The sequence below is a fragment of the Brachypodium distachyon genome, chromosome 1 (assembly GCF_000005505.3).
Source record: "Brachypodium distachyon strain Bd21 chromosome 1, Brachypodium_distachyon_v3.0, whole genome shotgun sequence".
NCBI lineage: Eukaryota > Viridiplantae > Streptophyta > Magnoliopsida > Poales > Poaceae > Brachypodium > Brachypodium distachyon.
Window position 1 is genome coordinate 7,539,467 of NC_016131.3, and position 22,076 is coordinate 7,561,542.

Below are 22,076 nucleotides of genomic sequence, written 5' to 3' on the forward strand. Positions count from 1 at the left end.
GAAACATTACTTTCCCAATGCTGTTCTCATTGTGAATAGTGCGCGAGGGGCATGTTTCTAAAGGATAGAGGTAATAGGTGGCTTTCTTCTTAGTCATATCAAACCACTTTTCATCTATATGCACTATGTTGGTCATATCTTTAAAGGTTGGCCTTGCATTTCCTAGTGTTTCTTCATGCAACATGGAAACGCAGAATTTCAATATTGATATTCTGTTTTCTGGCTTAAGTGTGGGCTTTAAGGTGCGCTAGTGCAGCGCTTTATATCTCGTCATTGGAACCTTCTGTGCAGCGTCGTACAACTAACACTCATAGCCCTAGCTAGTGCTCTTACTGTTCTCCTTCTGTTTAGCGGTATTGTAGCAATCATAGAGAGATCTAGATCAGCTCGCTTGCGGCCTGCTCTGCCCTTTTTTTTTGTTTGAAAGGTCAAGAGGTATGCCTTGTGCAATCTGCTCATGTGCTAGTTTCAATATTCTCTCCACTGTTCTAACAGTTGTATCCAAAAGATTGGCAACATGCACCTTGTCCTTTAATAGTATCTGTCCATTTATGCTTAGTGCTTTCAATGCAATATAAGCACCAAATCTATGTTAATTTGGCAGGTCCCTTCAACGTTGTTGTTGAGCACCTGCAAAAGACCAAAAGATAAGTTATTCTCCGTATAACAACTCTATTTTAACACATGTATGTGTTAATTTGATGTCTATACATGGAGAACTTGCTGTAGTTACATGCTGTGTAGATGGAGAACAAATCTGAACAATAACATGCACATACTCTATTATGAACAAATCTGAACCTGAACATGCATGTTTTTTGAAATTGCATAAGAAATGATGCCTACATTTAGAATGTTGCCTGTTCTGAACTTGCTGTAGTGGTTACTCATGGTACGTGCTGTTCTGAACATGTACATGTTGTTATTTACTCCTACATTTTCAGCTTCAAAGGTTGATTACAACTGGGAGTAATCTAGAGTTGTGATTCATTTGCATAAGAAACAAATCTATAGTACTCCATGCACAAACATGTGATGGTTAAGAAACAAATCTGTTCAGTTTGTTTGAGTTACCTGCTGCAGTTCTATCTTGATGGGTTATATCTTCATTGCATAGTCCTTCTTGTTGAGCTATATCTTCATCTACTTGCTGTTCTTGCTGAGCTATATATTCATCCTCTTGCTGAGCAATATCTTCATCTACTTGTTGTTCTTGCTGAGCTATATATTCATCTTCTTGCTGAGCAATATCTTCATCTACTTGATGTTCTTGCCGAGCTATATCTTCATCTTCTTGCTAAGCTATATCTTCATCTACTTGTGGTTCTTGCTGAGCTATATCTTCATCTTCTTGCTGAGCTATATATTCATCTTCTTGCTGAGCAATGTCTTCATCTACTTGCAGTTCTTGCTGAGCTATATCTTCATCTTCTTGCCGAGCTATATCTCATCTACTTGTTGTTCTTGCTGAGCTATATCTTCTTCTACTTGCCGTACTCTTTCAGCATTGAATTGTGCTTCATGTACAATTTCTTCCTCCACTGCTTCACTTCTTGTTCCTCCACTTCTTGCCTTTTCTGCTTGTTGATGAAATTCTTTCATGATTTGGCAGCTGCTTGATTGAACCGCTACATGGCGAGGCTGTTGGATGCTAGCGAAGGCAGAGGCGGAGCTCTGTTGCAGATGGGGGATGGCGGCAGGCCAAGCGAGAGGCAGAGCTCTGCCGCAGATGGGAGATTGTGGCACGCCCAGCGAAGGCAGAGGCAGATTGGCGATGGAGATGCCGGGCGGCGTAGCTCGTCTGCGGGCGAAGGCAGGCAAGAGGCGATGGCGGCGTGCGACAACATCACGCAGCCGGCGACGGCATAGTGCTCCTGGCGAGTGATCACTGTAATTTTAACTTGCTCCTGTGATTTGAGCGATTTATGTGATTAGAGATTTAAATCCACACATACAACTACTAATGGCTAGACTTGCTCTATTCTCATGCTGTGTGCATGCTCTATTCTGAACAAGAACATTCAATTATGAACAAGAATGAACAAGAACATTCTGAAACTATGTGTGCATGTGTATGGGTGTGCATGGAGTACATGTTGAAACATATCTGTTGCTCATAGACAATTCTGAAGCAAATGCATGGGGTACGGATCATGTTGTGTTCTTTATTTAATGAAGATGCTATATTCATTAAATTTAAGCATGTGATGGCTACAACTATTCTGAACAAGAACACAAATCTGTACGGCACATGCTCTGTTCTGATTTGGAGTATTTTGCTGAACAATAACACAAATCTGTAGGATACTCTATCTAATTTGGCTCTGTTCTGTTGCAGGAGTTGCTCAGGAACTGATAAGTTACCTGCTGGTTCAGCATCATCTTCAGGAGGGCTCAAGTATGGCCTTGCTTATGAAGAGAAGAGAAATGCTGATCCTCAGGACTGAACTTCAAATCAGTTCAAATATGGCAGCCACAAGACAGCTGGGCTGGCTGGACACAAGCCGGAGGAGATCGGACACAAGAACTTGTGGAGAGGGGCAGCCTGGAGAGGGGAGGATGGAGGTGGCCTGGAGAGGGGAGGCTGGAGAGGGGCTAGAGGCGGCCTGGAGGGTGGAGGGCGGAGGGAGATTGGAGGCGACCTGGAGAGGAGAGGCACATGCGACAGATGTGAATTTTGAATGTTGTTATGTATGAGATCTGTAATTTTTATATTTGTGAGGATGTTTTTGTAAACTTGCTCTCCTGAAGAGGCCGCGACATTAATTTCGGTACAGAGTGAGTACTAAATACCCAACACTTATTATGGATGGAAGGGAGTACATTTTTTACTACCCAATTAAGTGCCTAAAATAAAATTGAACTGACACAAAGTATCCCTATTTAGAAATTTCGATCACTTAGTACCCCCCTAATTGTTTTCAATTTGTTTTGAATATGACAGAGGGACGCGTTTGTTCAGGTGAGATGGTCAATTGATTAATGCACGCCACGTTGGATACATACAAGTGTGTAATGTTTTCAACATGATCTACCTGATTTTCGGTTTGGTTAGACTCACCCAATATATAGTAAGTGATTGATCGAACCACATCCGTGTATATATGTTTCTCCTATCCGGAGCGCGCAACCTAGGTTTAGAAGCCTACAATGCGAACCATGCGCATGCACATATTCGACATGGAGCTAGTCCATCAATCGGCCAGTTCATCCTGACAAGCAGGCCCCATTTCTCGGGTTCACCATATTTTGACAAATCAGATACAAAGTAGAATATGCAGCACTAAATGAGGTACAAAGTGAAGAATGAACAATAAGTGGGGTACAAACTGGTCAATGTTTTCAAAAAATAAGGTCCTTTGTGTCAATCACTTAATTAGAGGGGTACAATTAGGTACAAATGGAATTTACTCTCACTCTTTTTAAGCTGTGACAAGCGCCGACGGGTAGTCTGAAGAGAAATCAACATTCGTCATATCATACATAGTCGTACGGTACACACCCGTGTTAGCAATGGATGATTAACTAATCCATCATCTTAATAAAACAAAGTAAACATATGGAATTAAGATGTTGCTCTCGACGGGATAATGATGATCAAACACGTACGTCACCGGCCCCACGAGCCCACCGTACCCCGGACGACGTTGCATCTGCATCGATGGACCGACGGATCAGACGGTCGCCGTCGGCGACCCTGACCACCCATCCATCCGTCCACATCCCCCATTGAGGCCCGATCGAAAGGGCGCACTACGAATGCATGAAATAACGAAACGCGCGAGCTGAGGGGGACCGCCGGCCGACTTGTTCGTTACTAAACTGCTCGCACGCACACGCACACGCACACGGCGCGCGGCGGCGTCACATCGCCCACCAACAACAACTACAAACACCGTAATCGGCACCACAGTGGGAGCAGCAGTTGGAGAGGACCGGTCGCCGTTGGAATCTTCGCGCTCGCGTCCCCCCGTTGCAACACGGCGCGAAGCTAGCTAAGCCAGCAGCCACATCGAGCTCCCTTCCGGCCGCTATAGGTTTCCTTGCGTGCGTATGTTACGTGGGATCAAATTAAGCTCGATCCCCGGCCCGGCCTGGCCTCTGCGGCTAGCTTGCTCTACGTACTTGGGGGTAGCTAGCTAGCTTAATTGGGAGCACACCGCACACCTGCGCTAATTAGCTGATGGCGACGTCTCTGCCAAGTACAGTTTAACTAACTGTGTTGAAGATGCATCGCTAGGCCGGTACCTTTATGGAATAATGAAGCGCGATCTGCTGCAGAACTGATCATGATTATAGTTTTGTACTTAAATTTGTTCTCTTCGAGGGGAACGTACACGTGTGTTGAATCGGGTCATTGTTCGGTACTACCTTCCACACACGCATCCACAAGATCTATTTATAGTTAACATTTCGTTTATGAAAAGTATACGAAAAAGATTGAGAAAAACGATTTGCGTATTTTTAGACAAGTTGAGGGATCAAAAATATATTTTCATCTCTTATTACACCGCTGAATATCATTGTCGCGTCCTTCATGCATAGGAGTTGCGAAATGAGGTCCACGTAGAATTCCTGTATTATTTTACTTTGAACAGAAATATTCAAAGGAAGTCCGTTGATTTCCTTTGCATGAGAGAATCTAGAATTTTTTGTATGACATATCATATAATAGATATCCGTGGAAAACAGTAGGTCAATGACCTATGCACATTTTATTAAAATGGTGAAATATGTACAAAGATGAAAAAGGCTAACAGAAGAGTTAACCATTTACTCATCCATGAGAAGCGAGAACAAGCAAAATAAGAAACAAATTAAACACGCGCGTGACAGTGCGATATAGCCCTCGTCCATTTACTTTTCTTTGCACGCAGCAACAACGTCGTCGTAAAAGTTCTTTCAGGTTGTTAAATGTCATGTCGGGGCATATAGTAACAGAGGCTTCACCGTTACACTTTCCAGGATAATAGGTTACCAAAAGCGATTCGACAAAGAAACGTGAATGGATCAAGCTTGTGCACACCGAAAGGTAGTGACAAATATCAACTACACTACACACGTCCATTCCTGTTCAGCTCAAACATGTCATCGATCCTAGCTAGCTAGCTAGCTAGCCAGAGTGGAAGTCCAAATCAAAGTAAAATCGCAAGGATTAACTGATGTACTGAAACGACGGCATATCATCATACTTATCAATAAACATGGTCACGTACGGACAAAGGGTAGATGATAAATATGGTACCCAAATGCCATCAGAGATGTCATGTGCATCATCTGCTTAAGTACCTGAAAGACTAATTCAACATCACGTACGTGTCCAATTAGAACACATTTACACATCACATATTGCTCATGGCATAAGGCACCTTTATGTTATTGACGTACGGTGACGTAATTCAGTCTTACGTATAAAAGTAGAAGAGAAGAAGTAATTCAGTGAATACTAGCTACTATTTTTTTGACCCATTAGAATAATTAATGCAATGAAGGAGTGTTTATCTAATTTATCATGTTATGAGACTCTCTCATGTTGTTTCAGTATAGACGACTTCAATTAATAGCCAGTAATTAATTAATTAAGTAGATTAAAGGAGCGAAACAAACAATATTATATACGGTGTATTATTAATTAAAATTTACAAATAGAGAATCCACTCTTCCACTTTTCTCTCGAAGAATTCTGCAGTAACGGCCATACATATGCGTCTGTGTACATCAATAAATTACATGTGCATATATATGTCATATACATACGCGCTTGCATATTTCTATGGCTTCCTCTATAAGTATCTTTGTTGTTAGATCGCTACATATATAGCATGCCCCTCTCACAAAGCATTACAAGCTGCTTTGGATGCATGCATATATATCCCGGCCGGCCCCTAGTTAATTAAATACATATACATAGATATATATAGATAAATCACTGATGAGAAGTCCCAACCTCCATGAAATCTATGAGCGCCACTTGCCCTTCCGCTTGTTGATCGTCGTCGTCTCGGCCGTTGTCTTCCTGCTCCTCGATGCTCGAGCTGCACTTGGTGTCGCTCGAGCTCACGTTCACCTGGAGGAAATCGTAGAACTCCACCGATCTATTCGTATCTGCAAAACAAAATCCCAATTCCTTAAACGTTCTATATATATAACCTAATTAAATTAATGGAGATGGTACCATGCATGCATGTGCAAGAAGAACGATCAATCAATTTACCTTCATTCGTAGACGAGCAGTAACCCTCCTTGCTGCTGTGATGGCTGATCGCAAAGGGCCCAGCAAATTCCCTTCTGTACTTGTCAAGCAAGGCGGCCATGCGACTCGCGTCGGCTGCGGGTCTCGGCTTCTCGCCGGCAGCGGCGTCGTGGTTCCTTGGGCTGATCTCGTCTTTACCGGGACCTGCCCGCTTGCTGGAGGATATCCTCATCCGCTCCCTGCAGCGGCGCGCCATGATCACATGCCAGTGGTTCTTGACGGCGTTGTCGGTGCGGCCCGGGAAGAGCCTGGCGATGACGGCCCACCGGTTGCCGTGGACGCGGTGCGAGGCCAGGAGCAGCTCCTCCTCTTCCTCCGAGAAGGGGCTCCGGTTGATCCGGGGGTCCAGCTGGTTGAACCACCTCAGCCTGCAGCTCTTCCCTGCAGGGATCAATAGCCAAAGCAATTCGATTTTGGTTAATTTTCCATCGGCCAATTAACTTTTTTTGTTCATATGCATGCGACGCTGGCTTTAATTGCTACTAGCAACTATAGCTAGATGAATTAGGAAGCAAGGAAAGGTAAAATTAACTCAGTATATAGCAAGCTAGATAGAGATAAGAATTGCCGCAGAAGTGAAAGAGATACGATATGCACATCAAAGTTGAGCACGACACCCTAACAAAATAAAATTCTTTGGACTAAATCGAGCGTGCGAAATTCCCCAAAAGTCAGATAAGCTTATACTACTGAAAGCAGCAGTACGGCACCAAAAAGAATACAGTTAGCCAATAGAGAGAAATTCTGCACAGATATCGTCGATCATGCATGCATGCATGCTGTGTCAGCTGACCTGATCGGCCCTGGAGCTTCTCGGCGATGGCGTTCCAGTTGTGCGGCCCGTATCGCACGACGAGCTCCTTGAGCTTCTCGTCCTCTGACGGCCTCCAGTGACCCCTTGTGCACATCCTTCCCCGATCAACCGATCGATCAACGAAGCAACAACAGCTAACAAATCGCTCGATCCCCCTCTACCTATCTCTTAAATAATTAATTAGCTTTCCTGTCAGGCTATAGCTGCACCTTGGAAATAAGCAGCAGCGAAAGAATCAACTAGCTAGTTTCCATACACAGGAAGAATTAGCATAGATCGATATCATGTGCGGGCCACTGGAGATATGAACAAAGATGCAAGGAGGAGAGATAGAGAATAAAACAAGAGAGACAAAGATCGATAGGGGGCAAGAAAAAGATGAGGGTGGGGGGGATATATAGAAGAGGAGGAAGAGAAGGGTAAGGGAAAGTGTCCGGCAGGCAGTTTTTTTCTCTTTCTAACTCCAAGCTCGTTGTGATGGATCGTTAGTGAGGGAGAAGATAGCGAGTTGGGATCGAGATGGTTACACCGGAGTTAGTTTGATGCTACGTGCGCGCTAACGGGTGGTTTTGTACGTTAAGCTTCACGAAAGGGAATAGAAAATGTTGGTTATATGCTAGCTATAGGTCCACACAAGATCAGCTAACTGTATATCTCAGCTCTACCGCCAGTTACAAATTGTTCAACGAACAACGAACAGATGGAAAACCCAGCGCTCTGGGTGTCTCACAATAACAACTACCCTCTGACATTTGCAGGAATCGGTAGCTTATATTAGTAACGTACAGTTGGTTTGAAATCTACTCCAACTGATAAAATGCTGTTGCACTGTTATTATTTTTGTATTAAGAACGCCTTAGTTTGTTGACCAAAACAAAAAAAAATTGTTCTGCGTTCTAGCTTGTTTGCGATGTAATTAAGTTGGTGCAATTAGCTAGGTTCGATCAGTATGTACCTTTCAGAGAGATCATTTGTTACTGTCTTCGCAGGCTAGCTCGACCGATCATGGCGTGCATGGAAACTGATTCTACACACTTGGCGTGCACCTAATATTTGTTTTGGGAGAGTTTGGGAAGAGGGGGAAAAGATGCCGATAGCTGTAGGGTTGCTTGGTGGGGGGAATTCTGTTGTTCAGGTCTCAACATCCCTCTGATGTTTCAAACCTACAACGTCTACTTAAAACCAACCCATCACTCTCCTTCCACAAATGTACTTGACACCTAACTGCTACAGTAACATACCTTAAAACATGTTCTGCGTTTTTCTGTCAGTCGTTAAGAAGCTTTAAATCACTCCATGTAGTATTTTGTTGCTCCTTTTAATTCTTACTCAAGTGCGATTTGGTGCCATATAATTTGTCAGTGCTATTGCAATATTGCATAGTATTTTTTTTGAGGCAATATATTGCATAGTATTTGTTAAATAGATTAACAGGCTAGCAATATACTCCTCATTTGTAGCAAAAGAGTAACTAAGACGTTCCCCCAATTGTTATTTTCTGTATGCCTGAAATAGCCAGTGTAGTACTACAACCTTCTTTATAGTAAAGAAGGGGGGCTTAATTAGTCTCTGCTTGTTAATTGGGAACAAAGAGGCAGCAAGTTAGTTGCTACGGGTTTTCCAGTGCTGTTGGGCGCCCCAGACCTACCTAGCCAATCAATACAATTCTCTATTCCTCGTCTCTGCTAAGTATAATTAGGTCAACTGAGTTGTAACTACATGCAACGTACTAATTCAGTTGCTGTTTAGCATTAACTGTTGTTTTATCATGCTGATTGTTGCGCCGTTTTGTGCAGTTGTATAGGAGTAGCTCTCTGTCCGGCATGTGCTACGTACTTGATGTACGGTCTCTTTAGGTCACGTTCATAATAGTTAGTAATGTGTAGCAATATTACTGTAGCATATGTAGCCAATGAGATGCTACTACATGTATAAGCACTGTCAATTCTGCAATTTCTGTAATTCTCTCTCAGTACCTGTACTAGCCACACTGCCACACACACAACAAGCAGGGGACGCCCTCTAAAAAGAAAGTAGAAGACGAATTTGTTGACTTTCTGTAAAAAAACGGCGATATGAAGTACAGATACAAACACTAAAAAATGTTTATAAATTGAAACAGATGTTTCAAGTATGTATTAAAACATAAAGATTTACTAGTAAAAATGTAATAACTTCGAAGAATAAAGTTAGCGTCCTTATATCTCTATTTTTGTTGCTTCTTCTTTTTAGATTTGCATATAGAAGGTAGCTACCAGCTTGTTATGATGGATATTAAAAATATGGGTGATGGGGCCTTGACAACTATATGAGAGAGACATTCTTACGATAACGAGTGCATATCATGGTAACAGCAACTATCTGCCAGTAGTTAATTAATTAATACATATATGTTATAGTTCCCTTCCTGATTAGATTGCTTTGATGGTCAACAACATAGAGTTTGCTAGGGAGGCAGCTTGTGCTGTGCTTCTTTTGCAGGTAACATGCAACACAAGAGTACTAGCTAGATGTCAGCTTCAGCCGTTGGCCTAACCCTGTTCCGTATTGCAGATAAAAGTCCTTCAGTTTTTAAGCTAACTCTTAATTAATCTTAAGAAACAGGGAAAAGATCAACTTGCTGCTGGTATATATCCTTGTCTTCGACTAGTTGCAGCTAGAAATCGACATATACACACTCAAAACTTATAAACATTTTTTATTGACATGTTGTGCATGTTTAGCAGCAAGTTTTTTTCCTCTTCTTTGAGGGAAACTAGCAGGGTGTCCTGTGCGTGCAATTAATTGCGTAGGGAATATTTTATACATCTTTAGTTTTTTCGAACCATATAGATATGTATTGACATATATTATTTTAAGAACAAATTGATGCTCTATGTTTGTCATTTATACGCGATATTAGATCATTATAAGAAATTGAATTAAAATTAAAACTCAGACCATGGCATGTCGATTGGCCATTTACAATTGTTGACATGTTGTCTTTGACATGATATTAGAGTAACGCACACTTCAACAAAATTCAAGTCATGAGCATAATAATTGATCCTTAGAAAGACATAATGGATCAACCCAATACATATAAAAAAATGGCAGATTCATTTAACTAACCAACGGAAAATATTAGGTGAAAACCACCATTATGATGCAAATTTCGTAAAACCATGTTTATAAGTTTCAACGAAAAAGTTATACAATGTTGGAGCTGTGATGTTCTACGAACATAAAACAATTCAAGTCAAAACTTGATGACACCGTTGGAAGGAATAGAAAAAAGAGAAATATACAAGGGCGTAGTGTCAAATAGTGAAGAACAATTATTCATGCCGACTTTGTTTTTTCATTGCATCTACACGAGATTGGTTTTGGACTTGACATTTTACGCACACATGAAACATCACTTCTCTAACATATTTAAAAAAAATTGAGATTTTTTTAACATGTTCTAATGCTTTTAAAAAAGTTTTCACCGTAAAAATGGTTTTTGTGTGCATGCTTGCGCGTGAGTAAATCTTTCTAAGTTGAACTTTTCAAGTTGCAACAGCGCGTGTGGTAGTATACTCGAAGTCTCGAACAAATGGGCACACCGATGCTTTTGGAAAACGATCCGGCCGGGCCAGCGACCCGGCCAGCGTCTAAACACACCCTCACGCGCGTGTGCGTGCGTGCCTGCCTGCCTTAACCGATGTTCGATCATGACATGCACCACGGAGAATATCCACATGAACGCTCTTTCTGGCGCATACGAAAATCTTCTGCGAGGTACGTATTAGTTTCTCTTCTTAGCATTTGAAAATTAGATCAGGAGTTGTTTCTAGAGACACAGAACAAAAAAGAACTACGGTGCGTTTCATTTGTTTGGGAACAAAAGGAAGGGAACAAACGGTGCAAACATGACGCGAGTACCGTAAACGACTTACTCCCTCCATTTCACAAAGGTTGGCGTATTTTGTTTTGTTATGACAAGGTTTTGACCAAGAATTACACTATTAATATGTAATATATATGATACAAAATCATGATTATTAGAAAGAATTTTTAAAGGCGATTCTATTGATATAAATTTCATGTATGTAAAAACACATATTAATAGAGTTATCATTGATAAAGCTTTATCTTAACGAAACAAAATACGCCAACCTTTGTGAAATGGAGGGAGTAACTAATCAAGGAGTCTTGTTCGATAAGGTATCGAGGTGAGGCGACCTAGTAATCACCCACCCTGAACTGGGCTTCACGGTCGGGTTTTTCATGCCTAACCTCGCTCCTTTGAACGTGGTGATCTCAGCACGCCCACGCCGCTAGCTGGCCTAGCTGACCTAAAGTGACATGTAAGTCACGGAAGACCGATGGAGCTAAGCAATGATGCATGCAGTTTTCCACACATGCGTGCGCCAGATCTTTCTTCTACAGTCGTCGGAGAAATAAACTGGAGTATATGGTTTGATACATATTTAATTTTGTTACTCCCTCCGTTCCATAAAGATTGTCACGGCATTGAACTAGATCTAGTTTAAATCCGTGTCAATCTTTATGAAACAGAAAGAATATTAGAAATAACATGGCTCAATGACCACGGTTCAGTAATGTTGTACACTACCAAAATATATTTATATAATTTTTACGCAGAGAACCAAAAACGAACGATTGTCAAAGTCTCTCTCTCTTTCCCCCTCTCTCTCTCCCACCACCCTCCCTGTCCTCTCTGCCTCCGTCCCTCCGTTACACACTCATTTTTGAGTGAATTTCACTTTTTGTCTCATGTTCGGCAATTTGTGATAGTGTTTACTCAATTTTAAAATCTATGCCACCTATTTTATCGTCTATTTGTACACATGCGGCATATTTTATCCCATTTAACCAATTAACCTGATTCTGACATTTTAAGCCCGCTGTTTGGAGTGGTGTGGCATGTCCAAATTGGAAGTTTTTTGCTAAGCCGTCCCTTTTTTCAGATCCGACCCGTCTTATATCTATGGTGCGAGGAGGAAGATGACAAGAGGCCATCATCTGTCTCTTTCCCGTAGGTTAATAGCTGGTTGTCAGGCTCTACATTTTGGCCATGCACATGAGTAAAGCCTTCTTTATTTTTGCAGGGGGCACGAGAAAAGCCTTCGATGCAGCCACGGTAAAGTTCTCGAGAGGAGAAAAACTTGGGAGCCTGATGTGTGTGTGGCCAGCATATTTTGAGCTTCCCTCATGCGCGAGAAAACGGGTTGGGTCTAGCACAGAGACATGAGAAAATGGCTTAGCGAGTCTAACTTAGATTGGCCACGTCACTCCAAACAGCAGGCCCAACATGACAGGATGTGGCTAATTGGTTAAATGGGTAAAACATGTCACCTATGTACAATTATGGGATAAATGTGGTAGAGATTTTAAAACAGGGTAAACACTATCACAAATTGGTAAACAGAGAATAAAACGTAGAATTCACTCTGTTTCTGAAGGGGTATGTAAAGGTCAAATTCAATTGTAAAAGTCTAGTATTGTGCATCTACTCTTTCTGAGAGCGCATCCATTAACTTATAGAGATGAATCCAAAACTTGACTCGTCCAATCCTCCAAAGTGCCGAGCACTGCCACCTCTTGTAAACCGATCGCCCCTTTGCATAGTGTCTCAATCTCAAAGCATTACCATAATAAAAACTGATCCAGCGAAAATAGTATGAGTACAATATATATGAAAAGGTACTCCCCGTCCCATATTAAGTGACTCAAATTTGTTCAAATATGGATGTATATATGCCTAAAAAACGTCTAGATACATGCAATAAAAAGTCACTTAATATAGGACGGAGAGAGTAGAACTGTAGAAGAAGGGAGTCACCTGAGCTGCACGAAGTGAACAAAGTTAGTGAGAGGTGGCTTAACTGAACCACATCCAGCAAAGAACAGTACTACTTCCATGGTGAATGCGGTCACCAATTGGATGGCCAAGATCTGGGTTGCACGGGAGGAGCTACTTAACGAGTTTGGTGAACAAAACAAATGGCCACACCTTTTAAAAAAGTTACAATCTCATAAATTTCAAATCTAAATTCGTTATACACGTACGGAGAGAAAAAAAAATTCAGACATAAATAGTGTAGCAATTGTGTCTTTTATGTTTTGTCTTTTGGTGACGTTATTCACATCGGAATTTATCCTCTCCTTTTTTCGATTCTCCATCTATGATTAATCTGGATTTAAAATTTTGTGACATCGTAGACACATATGTTATGTGTTGTAATAAAATAAAACCCTCATATGGACCGGGCCGTAAATCCTACGTGACAGCGATCAAGTCAACATTTCACAAGCACGAGTCAAGACGCCCACGTGGCGCAGTAAATCCTACATGACGAAGGAAGACAAGTCAACAAGTCAATCCTCTCATGCCATGGTCAAAGGGTCAAATGAGCTACAATAGGGGGCAAGAAAGGTGTGAGGAGGGACCTTAGTTCATGGTGAACCATGTACCAAACCTCACTTTTCTCACATGGTACACACAAAATTTATGGACCAAAGGAACTACTTTTATCATTTTGCCCCCACTTTTCTCTTTTCCTCAAGGGTAGCCATGCTTTTTTTTCATGAAATCCTAGGCTATAAATACCCCCGCATGAGGCCATATACCATTCACTCTCACTTAAATAAACTCAAGGGGAGAGGGCTAGAATGCTTCCTCTAAGGTTCGCTCTCGCGCGCCGCTTTCGACTGAAAGTCGATCGGCCTCGAGAAAACCTTCTAGGGGACTGTAGTTTCGAGGCCCCGAGCTGGCCTTGGTTGGCTCGGGCTCGAAGGAGAAGTGGTTGGGTTAGAGTTCCAAGGGTATCCTAACCTCGATACTTGGAAAGACGCGTTCGGTCCAAGTACGAGGCGGCTCCGACAAACCTCTCGCTAAAAGGTGTCTTGGGAAGAACCGCTCAGCCCAAACCCTTGGCTAACAACCCCCTCGAAGCCTTTCCTAACATAAGATTAAGTCGCACCTGCAAAGTCGACCGAATCTATTCAAAAAATATCAACGTGTCAACTTGTTCAAGTATACCGCGACCTTCGCTATAAGGCCGGCGTACACACCCTACTTTTATACACGCACTTGTGCCATCGAGCATTGACACCCCTTATTCTAATTGTTGTCGAGAACAACAACATTATGAACCCACTCATTTTTAAAAAAAAAAATTTAGTGGTGCTACCACGTGCACATTAGCACCTGAAGGGGCAGTAGCAAATGATATCTTCTCAGCAAGCAAGGTGCCTTAACAAAAACCAAACCTACTATATGCGCGTCAAAGAACCCAGTTTGCTTTGCGTTTGTAATCATATCCAGTTGTCTGTGTCAAGCTTTATCTTTGCTAGAATGATCGAGGGCAACATCGCGTGCCTGCGAAAAACACGAGCATTTCTCTCGTTCTACATTTCCTAGGACACATCATTGTCAGGGAAGTCAGAGCTTTTGACTGGCGGCTCATTTGCATCCAGCACTAAGGGGCGACAGAAGTGAGATTAATCCAATCTATCATAGTTGATCAATTCTGCCAAAATCTCGACACCAAAAAACCTAGCTTGCTTTGCGCTTGTGGTCATACAGTTAGTTGCGTGAAGTTTTAGCTTCGCTAGAATGACCGAGTGCCCACGAAAAACGCATGAATTCTCTCATTCTACATTCATAGGACACGAGCATTGACAGAGAAGCATACACTTTTGATTGGCCGCTCACTTCCGTCCACTGCTGAGGGGGCGACAGAAGTAAGGCCAATCAGGACAATCCATCATGGTTGATCAATCCTCCAAAATCTCGACATCAAAGAACCCAGGCTGCTTTGCGCTTGCGGTCATATAGTTGATTGCGTCAGGCTTTAGCTTCGCTAGAATGACCGAGGGGCAACATCAAGTGCCTATGAAAAACGCATGCATTCTCTCATTCTACATTCGTAGGACACTAGTATTGACAGAGAAGCATACACTTTTGATTGGCCGCTCACTTCCGTCCACCGCTGAGGGGGTGACAGAAGTAAGGCCAATCAGGCCAATCCATCATGGTTGATCAATCCTCCGAAATCTCGACATCAAAGAACCCATCCTGCTTTGAGCTTGCGGTCATATAGTTTGTTTTGTCAGTCTTTAGCTTCGCCAGGATGACCAAGGGCAACGTCGAGTGCCCGTGAAAAACGCGTGCATTCTCTCGTTCTACATTCCTAGGACATGAGCATTGTCGGCGAAGCAAAAGCTTTTGATTGGCCGCTCACTTTCATCCACCATTGAGGGGGCGACAAAAGTAAGGCCAATCCAATCACCATAGTTGATCAATTCTTCAAAAAACTCCCATGTCTATGACGAAGATGGAAAATAAATCATCAGAAATGCCAACCAACCACACATATATATATGACGTATACATGCGCATGACATATACATGGGTGACATACGTACGTATGCTGTGTCGCCAACTCGCTTTCACGTACATATACGACTTATGCAGCGTCGACATGACTATAGTAAAGTAAGAAATGATAGCACCGCTGCTACGTCCTATCCAAGCTAGATGGGGTCATCTCGGTGACACGGGGTTCAAATAAACTTCGAGTGACACTTTTTTTTGAAAGGTTTGAGTGACACTTATGACTGGTGGTTATTATCAATTTAAACCATATCACAAACAAGTTGTTTTTAAATGTATGTGGGTACAAATCTATCCCTAATAATAAAAGCAGAAAGGTTTCTTTCGTCGTCGCCTGCCGTGCATCAATTTCCGTGCACGTTCTGATTTTCCGTGTCTCCTTACACTCCATCGAACCTTCTTTTTCCTATTCCCACAGCCCTACCTTTCCGGGCCGCCGCCGCCGACTCAACTGCGGTGACCGCTCTCGATACGCGTCGGCATCGGATTAAATTATCGTGCAAGAGACGAGCAAAGGGGTCCATGGCTGATCGGCGCTATCCACCGTTTCTCGTGCACTGCACCACCGCGTGCTCTGACGCCAGCCACGGCCGGCGGGCGGTGTGGACTGGGTGCCATGTCCGTGCCGCGGCTGCTAGCATCAGCCCCGAGATCATTTTGATGAATGTCCAATTATATTTTCATGTTTTGTATAAACATAAATTTTCGTGTGCACATGTTTAAGAGGCCGTGGCAACGCACGGGCACTGTAATATCATTACTGACGGATATTTAAAAGCATCAGCCTATGACGTTGAGAAGCACATCACTAATATTGAAATTGTCGTGGAGAAAGAATTTCCCTGGCCGTCTATTATAGGTGATCGTGTAATTAGTAGCGCCAAGCTAGCAGCTCAAATTTGTTCCGGCAGATAACATACGATGTACTGCATGCAACGAACGAACGTGCGTCGCGTGAAAACTTTGCAGCCGTGTACTACGTATCTGGGCCTCTGGTTTGTTTGGGAGTCAAATACTTAGACGTCTAGCTACGTGTCTGCAGCATCCGATGGGATACGGCCCTGCACCTGTCAGCTCAGCTATAAGCTCTTTCTGGAACCAGCCGGAAGGTACGGACTACGGAGTATATTTCAACACATCAGAAAATGACTGTAGATTGCAGAAGCAGCTAATTGAGCGCAAAACGAACTCGGCATTCCCGGCTTCGTGGTACCTAACTCGCACCTAATAACCCCCATGGGCGCACACACAGAGAGATGATACACAAACACGTGTGGTATATGCAATGCAGGGGAAATCGAGCACCTGACGCGGCACTTTGCGGCAGCTGCGCCTTCTCGCAATTAAGTTAACTTTGGTGGTAAGCATGAGCCGGCCGGTTTTGTATGGACTTGAGCTAAATGGGAGACTAGCTAGGAGTTGCAACTTGCGAGAATCTTGTTATATTAGCTTTTGGGAGTACAATCGGCAGAGAGCAGCACGCCGGCTTGGGTTTGGGTATAGCTTTCACTCCTTTTCGTTCCCAACTAATTAATTCAAAGTGGTGCTTCACAAAAATAAACAATTGAAGGTGGGGATTTTCCCAAAAAAAGAAGAAGGTGGGGGGATAATGATGTGCCGTTTTTCCAGCGTGACAACAGATTTACTATTTACTATAAAGGTTTTAATTCGTGGTGACGGTCTCTATTTTCTACTAACTCCGTTACTGAATACGGAGTATAAGATGTTCTATATTTATCATGAATCTGACTATATTTATATAAAAAGATATATAACTTATTTGAATTAGTTATATGAGTGTCTATTAAATTCTTCATTGTATATATCTTCATCATGTATTTATTTCTTATTGTAGTAGATATTATTACATTTTTCTATAACTTGATCAAATTTAACTTAGTACAAAAACAGAACATCTTATATCTATAAGCTGAGGTGCTATTTTTCTTACTTATTGGGGTTATATACAAAGCTTTCGAAATCGTTGGAGTAAGCGGGAATGGTTGCCAGGGGAACATTACAAGTTGGCAGACCGGTGGTCTAGCTTGACGGTGGAAAACCAGAAGGAGCCAAGAACCTTGACACCGGGATAACTCTTGTCTGTTGCAGCATTTGTTGGAAGCATAATAACGCGGTGGTGTTTGATGGTTTTACGGCTAATGTTATGAGATCGAGATAGGCAATCAGGGGAGGGGGTGAATGATTGCGCGGAAGCAAATTAAAACTTTTCTCAAAAGTTCAAACCCTAAATCACCTTTCTGTCCGTGATAGTAAAACAGCCGTAACTTTTGATTGGATAAACCAAAAAATACGTATGAGTATGCAAAAGAAAGGTATTGAAATTATCTAACCAACACAAGAAGAATCAGCTCAATTGGACTTACCAATCAAAAGATATGATCAAATCAGTAACAGCTGATAGAAAGTTACGACAATTAATCTATAATCGATTTCGAAAAATAACAAGAAAGATGAAATAATCGCGATCTTTCTTGATCTTGTGATAAATCTGCAGAAAAGTACTATGAACTCATGATAAACCTGCAACAAAGTGTTAGAAAAATCTAGCACGAAAAATCCACGAAGATTCGAGAAAAACAAAGATGACACCGCCAACGAATCTCTTTATTGCAATGATGTCGATCGATTACAAAAGATGCAACCATGCATCCAAGAACTCTCCAAGAATTGATCTGGATCTAAAGCTCTGAGTTCCCTCACGTCCTTTTTAAAACCCTATCTAGGACGCTCTCTATTTATAAGGGAAAATTCGCGACCCTAAACCGAGTCCGAATCCAACACGAACTCCTCTGTCCCGGTCGGTATTTTGCCCGTGGGGCCCGCATACGATTTCAGATTGAGATGACTCCAAAAGAAAAGTTGTTCTTCTCGACGACGCGCACAACTTTCATGTGGACCGTTTTTCCATCGGACGCCATCTTCGGAACGCTACTGTTTAATCTTTAAACAGCTCTCATCCAGCCACGGCTGGACCTACATGTCGTCACATCGATGCCACTCCATGCCATCAACTCTTCTTGTGATGTCTTCAAAACTCGACCATCACGTGTCGAATATCTCCAATACCGTACATCTCCGGTATAAACAACGTACGACAAACCGGTGCCCTCCCGGATCATCGTAGTCTTCACTTTCATTGTTACTTTGCACGAACGTCCCGCATGACCTTGATCCTGGACCTCAGCTTCTCCCGAGCTTCGTCCCTCGATCCCGTCATCGACCACATTCCTCTAGCTCCGGCAACACCTGAAAGCGAACACATAAATAACCAGTACGAGCACAAGTCCACGACTTGACTCAGGATAAGTTTCACACAACTCACGCCATGTTTTCACATAAGAAACTAATGGATCAGCACACCACTAGCAAAGCACTAAGTCCAAACAAGATACATGTCATCACATAAATATCCATATTATTCAAAGTATTCACATCAATGTTTTATCTAAAACACTTGCCAATGTTACACATCACCTATGATTTCACAATGTGAACTGGGTTCTTGAGGCGATTGGTTAGAAGAGTGCCGCTTGGAGGATTTTTGGTTTGTTCAAAGGCAATAGCTTTAGTTGTTTTGGGCATGTGGATGTAGTGTGGACCTTGGGTGACTAGTTGTTGTATGACTACATAAGTTATGTAAATCCTTCGTGGTGTATAAAAAAAATCATGACCCCAAACACGACAACAACGTGGAGTAACCCAGACTCTATTTATTTGTTTATAGCAATACATGCGTGCATGGGGATATATTTAGTTAGGACATCTCTAAGGGTGAGCTTCATTTGTCCTCCCCATTGTCCATTTGAGAGGCTTTGGACAAATAGGGATGGACAAAATATCAAGTTGTCCAATGGTAAATCCGCATTTATCTCTTCATGAGTGTTTGACATGTGGGGCAAGAAGGCAAATGAACAAGGTTTGAATGACTTTTGCACAAATGTGAACTCTACGTACTCTCCTCAAATTTGGGAAAGAAATGGAAAGTGTGGACCACTTTTAGACAAATATGGGTTCACATTGGGTTTTGTTGAGAGGTTCTTTTGGAGATGGCCTTAATAATTCAGTTTCTGCTGATGTACACTCTGTGTATCAAGGTGGGCACCTGGTTATGATTAATTTAGAATCAGACACACGCAACTAATTAATGGAAGTATATGCATGTTTGTAGTAAGGTGTTTTACGCTAGACACAGATACGTGTTTATTTCCGAGAAGATTCTAAAGAGCACTTGTTGTATGCAACGTAAACGTTTGATGTGATATGTTACTAGCTACATCCTTGATGAAAGAAATGTTTATTCTCCTTGTCATACAATTAGCTCCCCCTTCATCAGTTTGACCTGTCTTCTGATGGGAAGTTGGGAACCAGACGGTTCTGCATCTTGGAAGCTTAGCCTGTAAGCCGCATGCTTTATCACATTTTTATTAGGTGGGAAAAAAAAATGATCGGTATCGGTCGACCTGAACTTCTGCTTCAGCTTTTGATACTTCTAACAATCTCAAAAGCACTTTTCCCACTTAAACACGTGCTTTTGGTGCTTCTATCTCAGCTTCATGTGTAAACGGAAGAAGTGGTTTTAAGATTGCTAGAAGCACTAAAAACTGAAGCAGAAGTCCAAACAAAGATGACTCGTATTGTACCTAGCCTGATGGGATTTGACACCTCTCTGTGGTGCTCTGCTCTGCTTGGAACCGTGCAGATGTTTACATTTCCTTCCCCTGCTCTCTTTTTCCCTTTAATATAAAAAGAAAACTGGAGATATGTTCCCTTTACCTCCAATCCAGCACTTGGCAATTGGCAAAAGTTGATGTCTGATATCCGATCCAACTAACTGACCGGTTCCTGACGATGGCAGCTGGTCCATCTTAGTTTCCTCGGTTAAAATCCTCTTCCGAAGTGAGCCGCCTTAATTAATTTCGCTGGGCTGGTACTTTTCGAAAGTTAAAATTAACAGTACTATAATATACTCCTAGATAACCCAAGCGCCGGTGAATCGCTAGCCGAAGTCAATTACGTAAAGGTGTGACCCCTGAAAACTAACTTGAAATCTTGCAGAAAGCAACACCTACATATATACTAGCGCAAGAGGAGATTACTCCTTTTCGTACAAGGAAAAGGTTGATATGCCTTCTTCTTTTATTACTAACGCCACGAAAGAAACAACAACAACAACAACCGATGGTCCGGAACTCCGGATCACGACTTCAGAAAGAATCACGGGGCGTTTTTCCGGCCGTTGGATGCGCAGCTCAAGAGCAGATCCACCATAGAAGACCTAAGCCGGCGACACTTGAGAAGGGCGGTGGTGGAAGGAAGTGGTGCACTGATGACGTCCTGGCGCACCCAGGCGGGTCGCAATTCCTGTCGTCGGAGCCGAGCTCCTTTAGCTTAGCTGCGCACGGGGAGTTTCCGTAGAACCGAAGCGAGAACCCCCGGCACCGCATTCCATTTCCATGGATGGAGGGAATACGTAGCCATCGGTTGGGGAGAAAGATGACGATGTGCAAGCCTTGCGCCGCCGGGGATAACAAATCGGATTAAAAAAGAAAGATGATGATGATGATGTTTGGTTTAATCGAGATTTAGGCGTCCTCGGGCGGGAGCCTCGTTTCGGCGACAACGACAGTCATCCATCAGCTGCGGTGAGCCTGTTATTGCTAGCTAGTACTCCTACCTGTGAATGTGATCGACAAGTTCAGAGGTTGTTTCAGTTCTAGAAGCACGGGAGGATGGCTCATGGCTGGGCCGGATGACCGGATTCAATTGGGTTGCTGCTTCTTCTCAACAAAGAGTAGGCTTCTCTTAATCTGTGTTGTGAACTGGACATGAGTGGTGTAACTGGCAAAGAGGTAAACATGTGTTATTTGTCTGATCAAAGGAACGAGTTCTTTTGACACGATAAGGCTTTTATCGTTGCCACGTTCCACAAAAGCGTGTATCGTTTTCTCCAATACAGGTACAACATGGACTGCAATATACTCCCTCTGTTTCTAAATACTCCCTCCGTCTCATATTAAATGACTCAAATTTGCTCAAATATAAATGAATCTATGCTTAAAAGCTGTAGATACATGTAATACAAAAGTCACTTAATATGAGAGGGAGAAAGTACTTGTCACTGTTTTAGTTCAAATTTGCACTAAAATAACAACAAATATTTACGGACCGGAGTGAGTATGTAAGAATGTACCGTACTCATACATACTTACGCCTGTCGATCACACAAGGTATAACGCGGTTTGACTTGCTCTGCGTCTGGCCCTCGTTTTTCTTTTGCAAGATCTGTGTCTGGTCCTGGATTCCTCATATCGAGTATTTTGGCCACACCTGGCTTAAATGAAAAAGTTGGGGCCGGGGGCTTCTGCCCTGACCATCTAAAAAAATTTCCACATCGAGAGCAAATGGTGCTAGATGCATTTGAACAAGCGGTTGTGTAACGTTTTACGTTAGTGATTTTTTTTGTCGTAGAGAATGGACGAAATTTTGCAAGCCCTGAAATAATAACGGAACTGGCGCACGTATAAAAATGCTAGTACGATTTGCGTACGATGAGATAAATAAATTGTGATTAGAAATGATATTGATATGATCGGCTGATGTGC

The 22,076-nt window shown here is 42.4% G+C and overlaps 1 protein-coding gene across 1 annotated transcript; it reads right to left on the reverse strand.

Moving 5' to 3' along the window:
• Nucleotides 1–5,598: 5,598 nt before the first annotated feature.
• On the reverse strand, nt 5,599–7,569 carry LOC100828549 (transcription factor MYB52). The gene is made up of 3 exons (XM_003560480.4): nt 7,047–7,569; nt 6,215–6,634; nt 5,599–6,105 (listed from the first exon to the last, which is right to left on the reverse strand). The coding sequence occupies exons 1-3, from the start codon at nt 7,159–7,161 to the stop codon at nt 5,927–5,929; spliced, it is 714 nt and encodes a 237-aa protein (XP_003560528.1). The 5' UTR covers nt 7,162–7,569; the 3' UTR covers nt 5,599–5,926.
• Nucleotides 7,570–22,076: the final 14,507 nt, after the last annotated feature.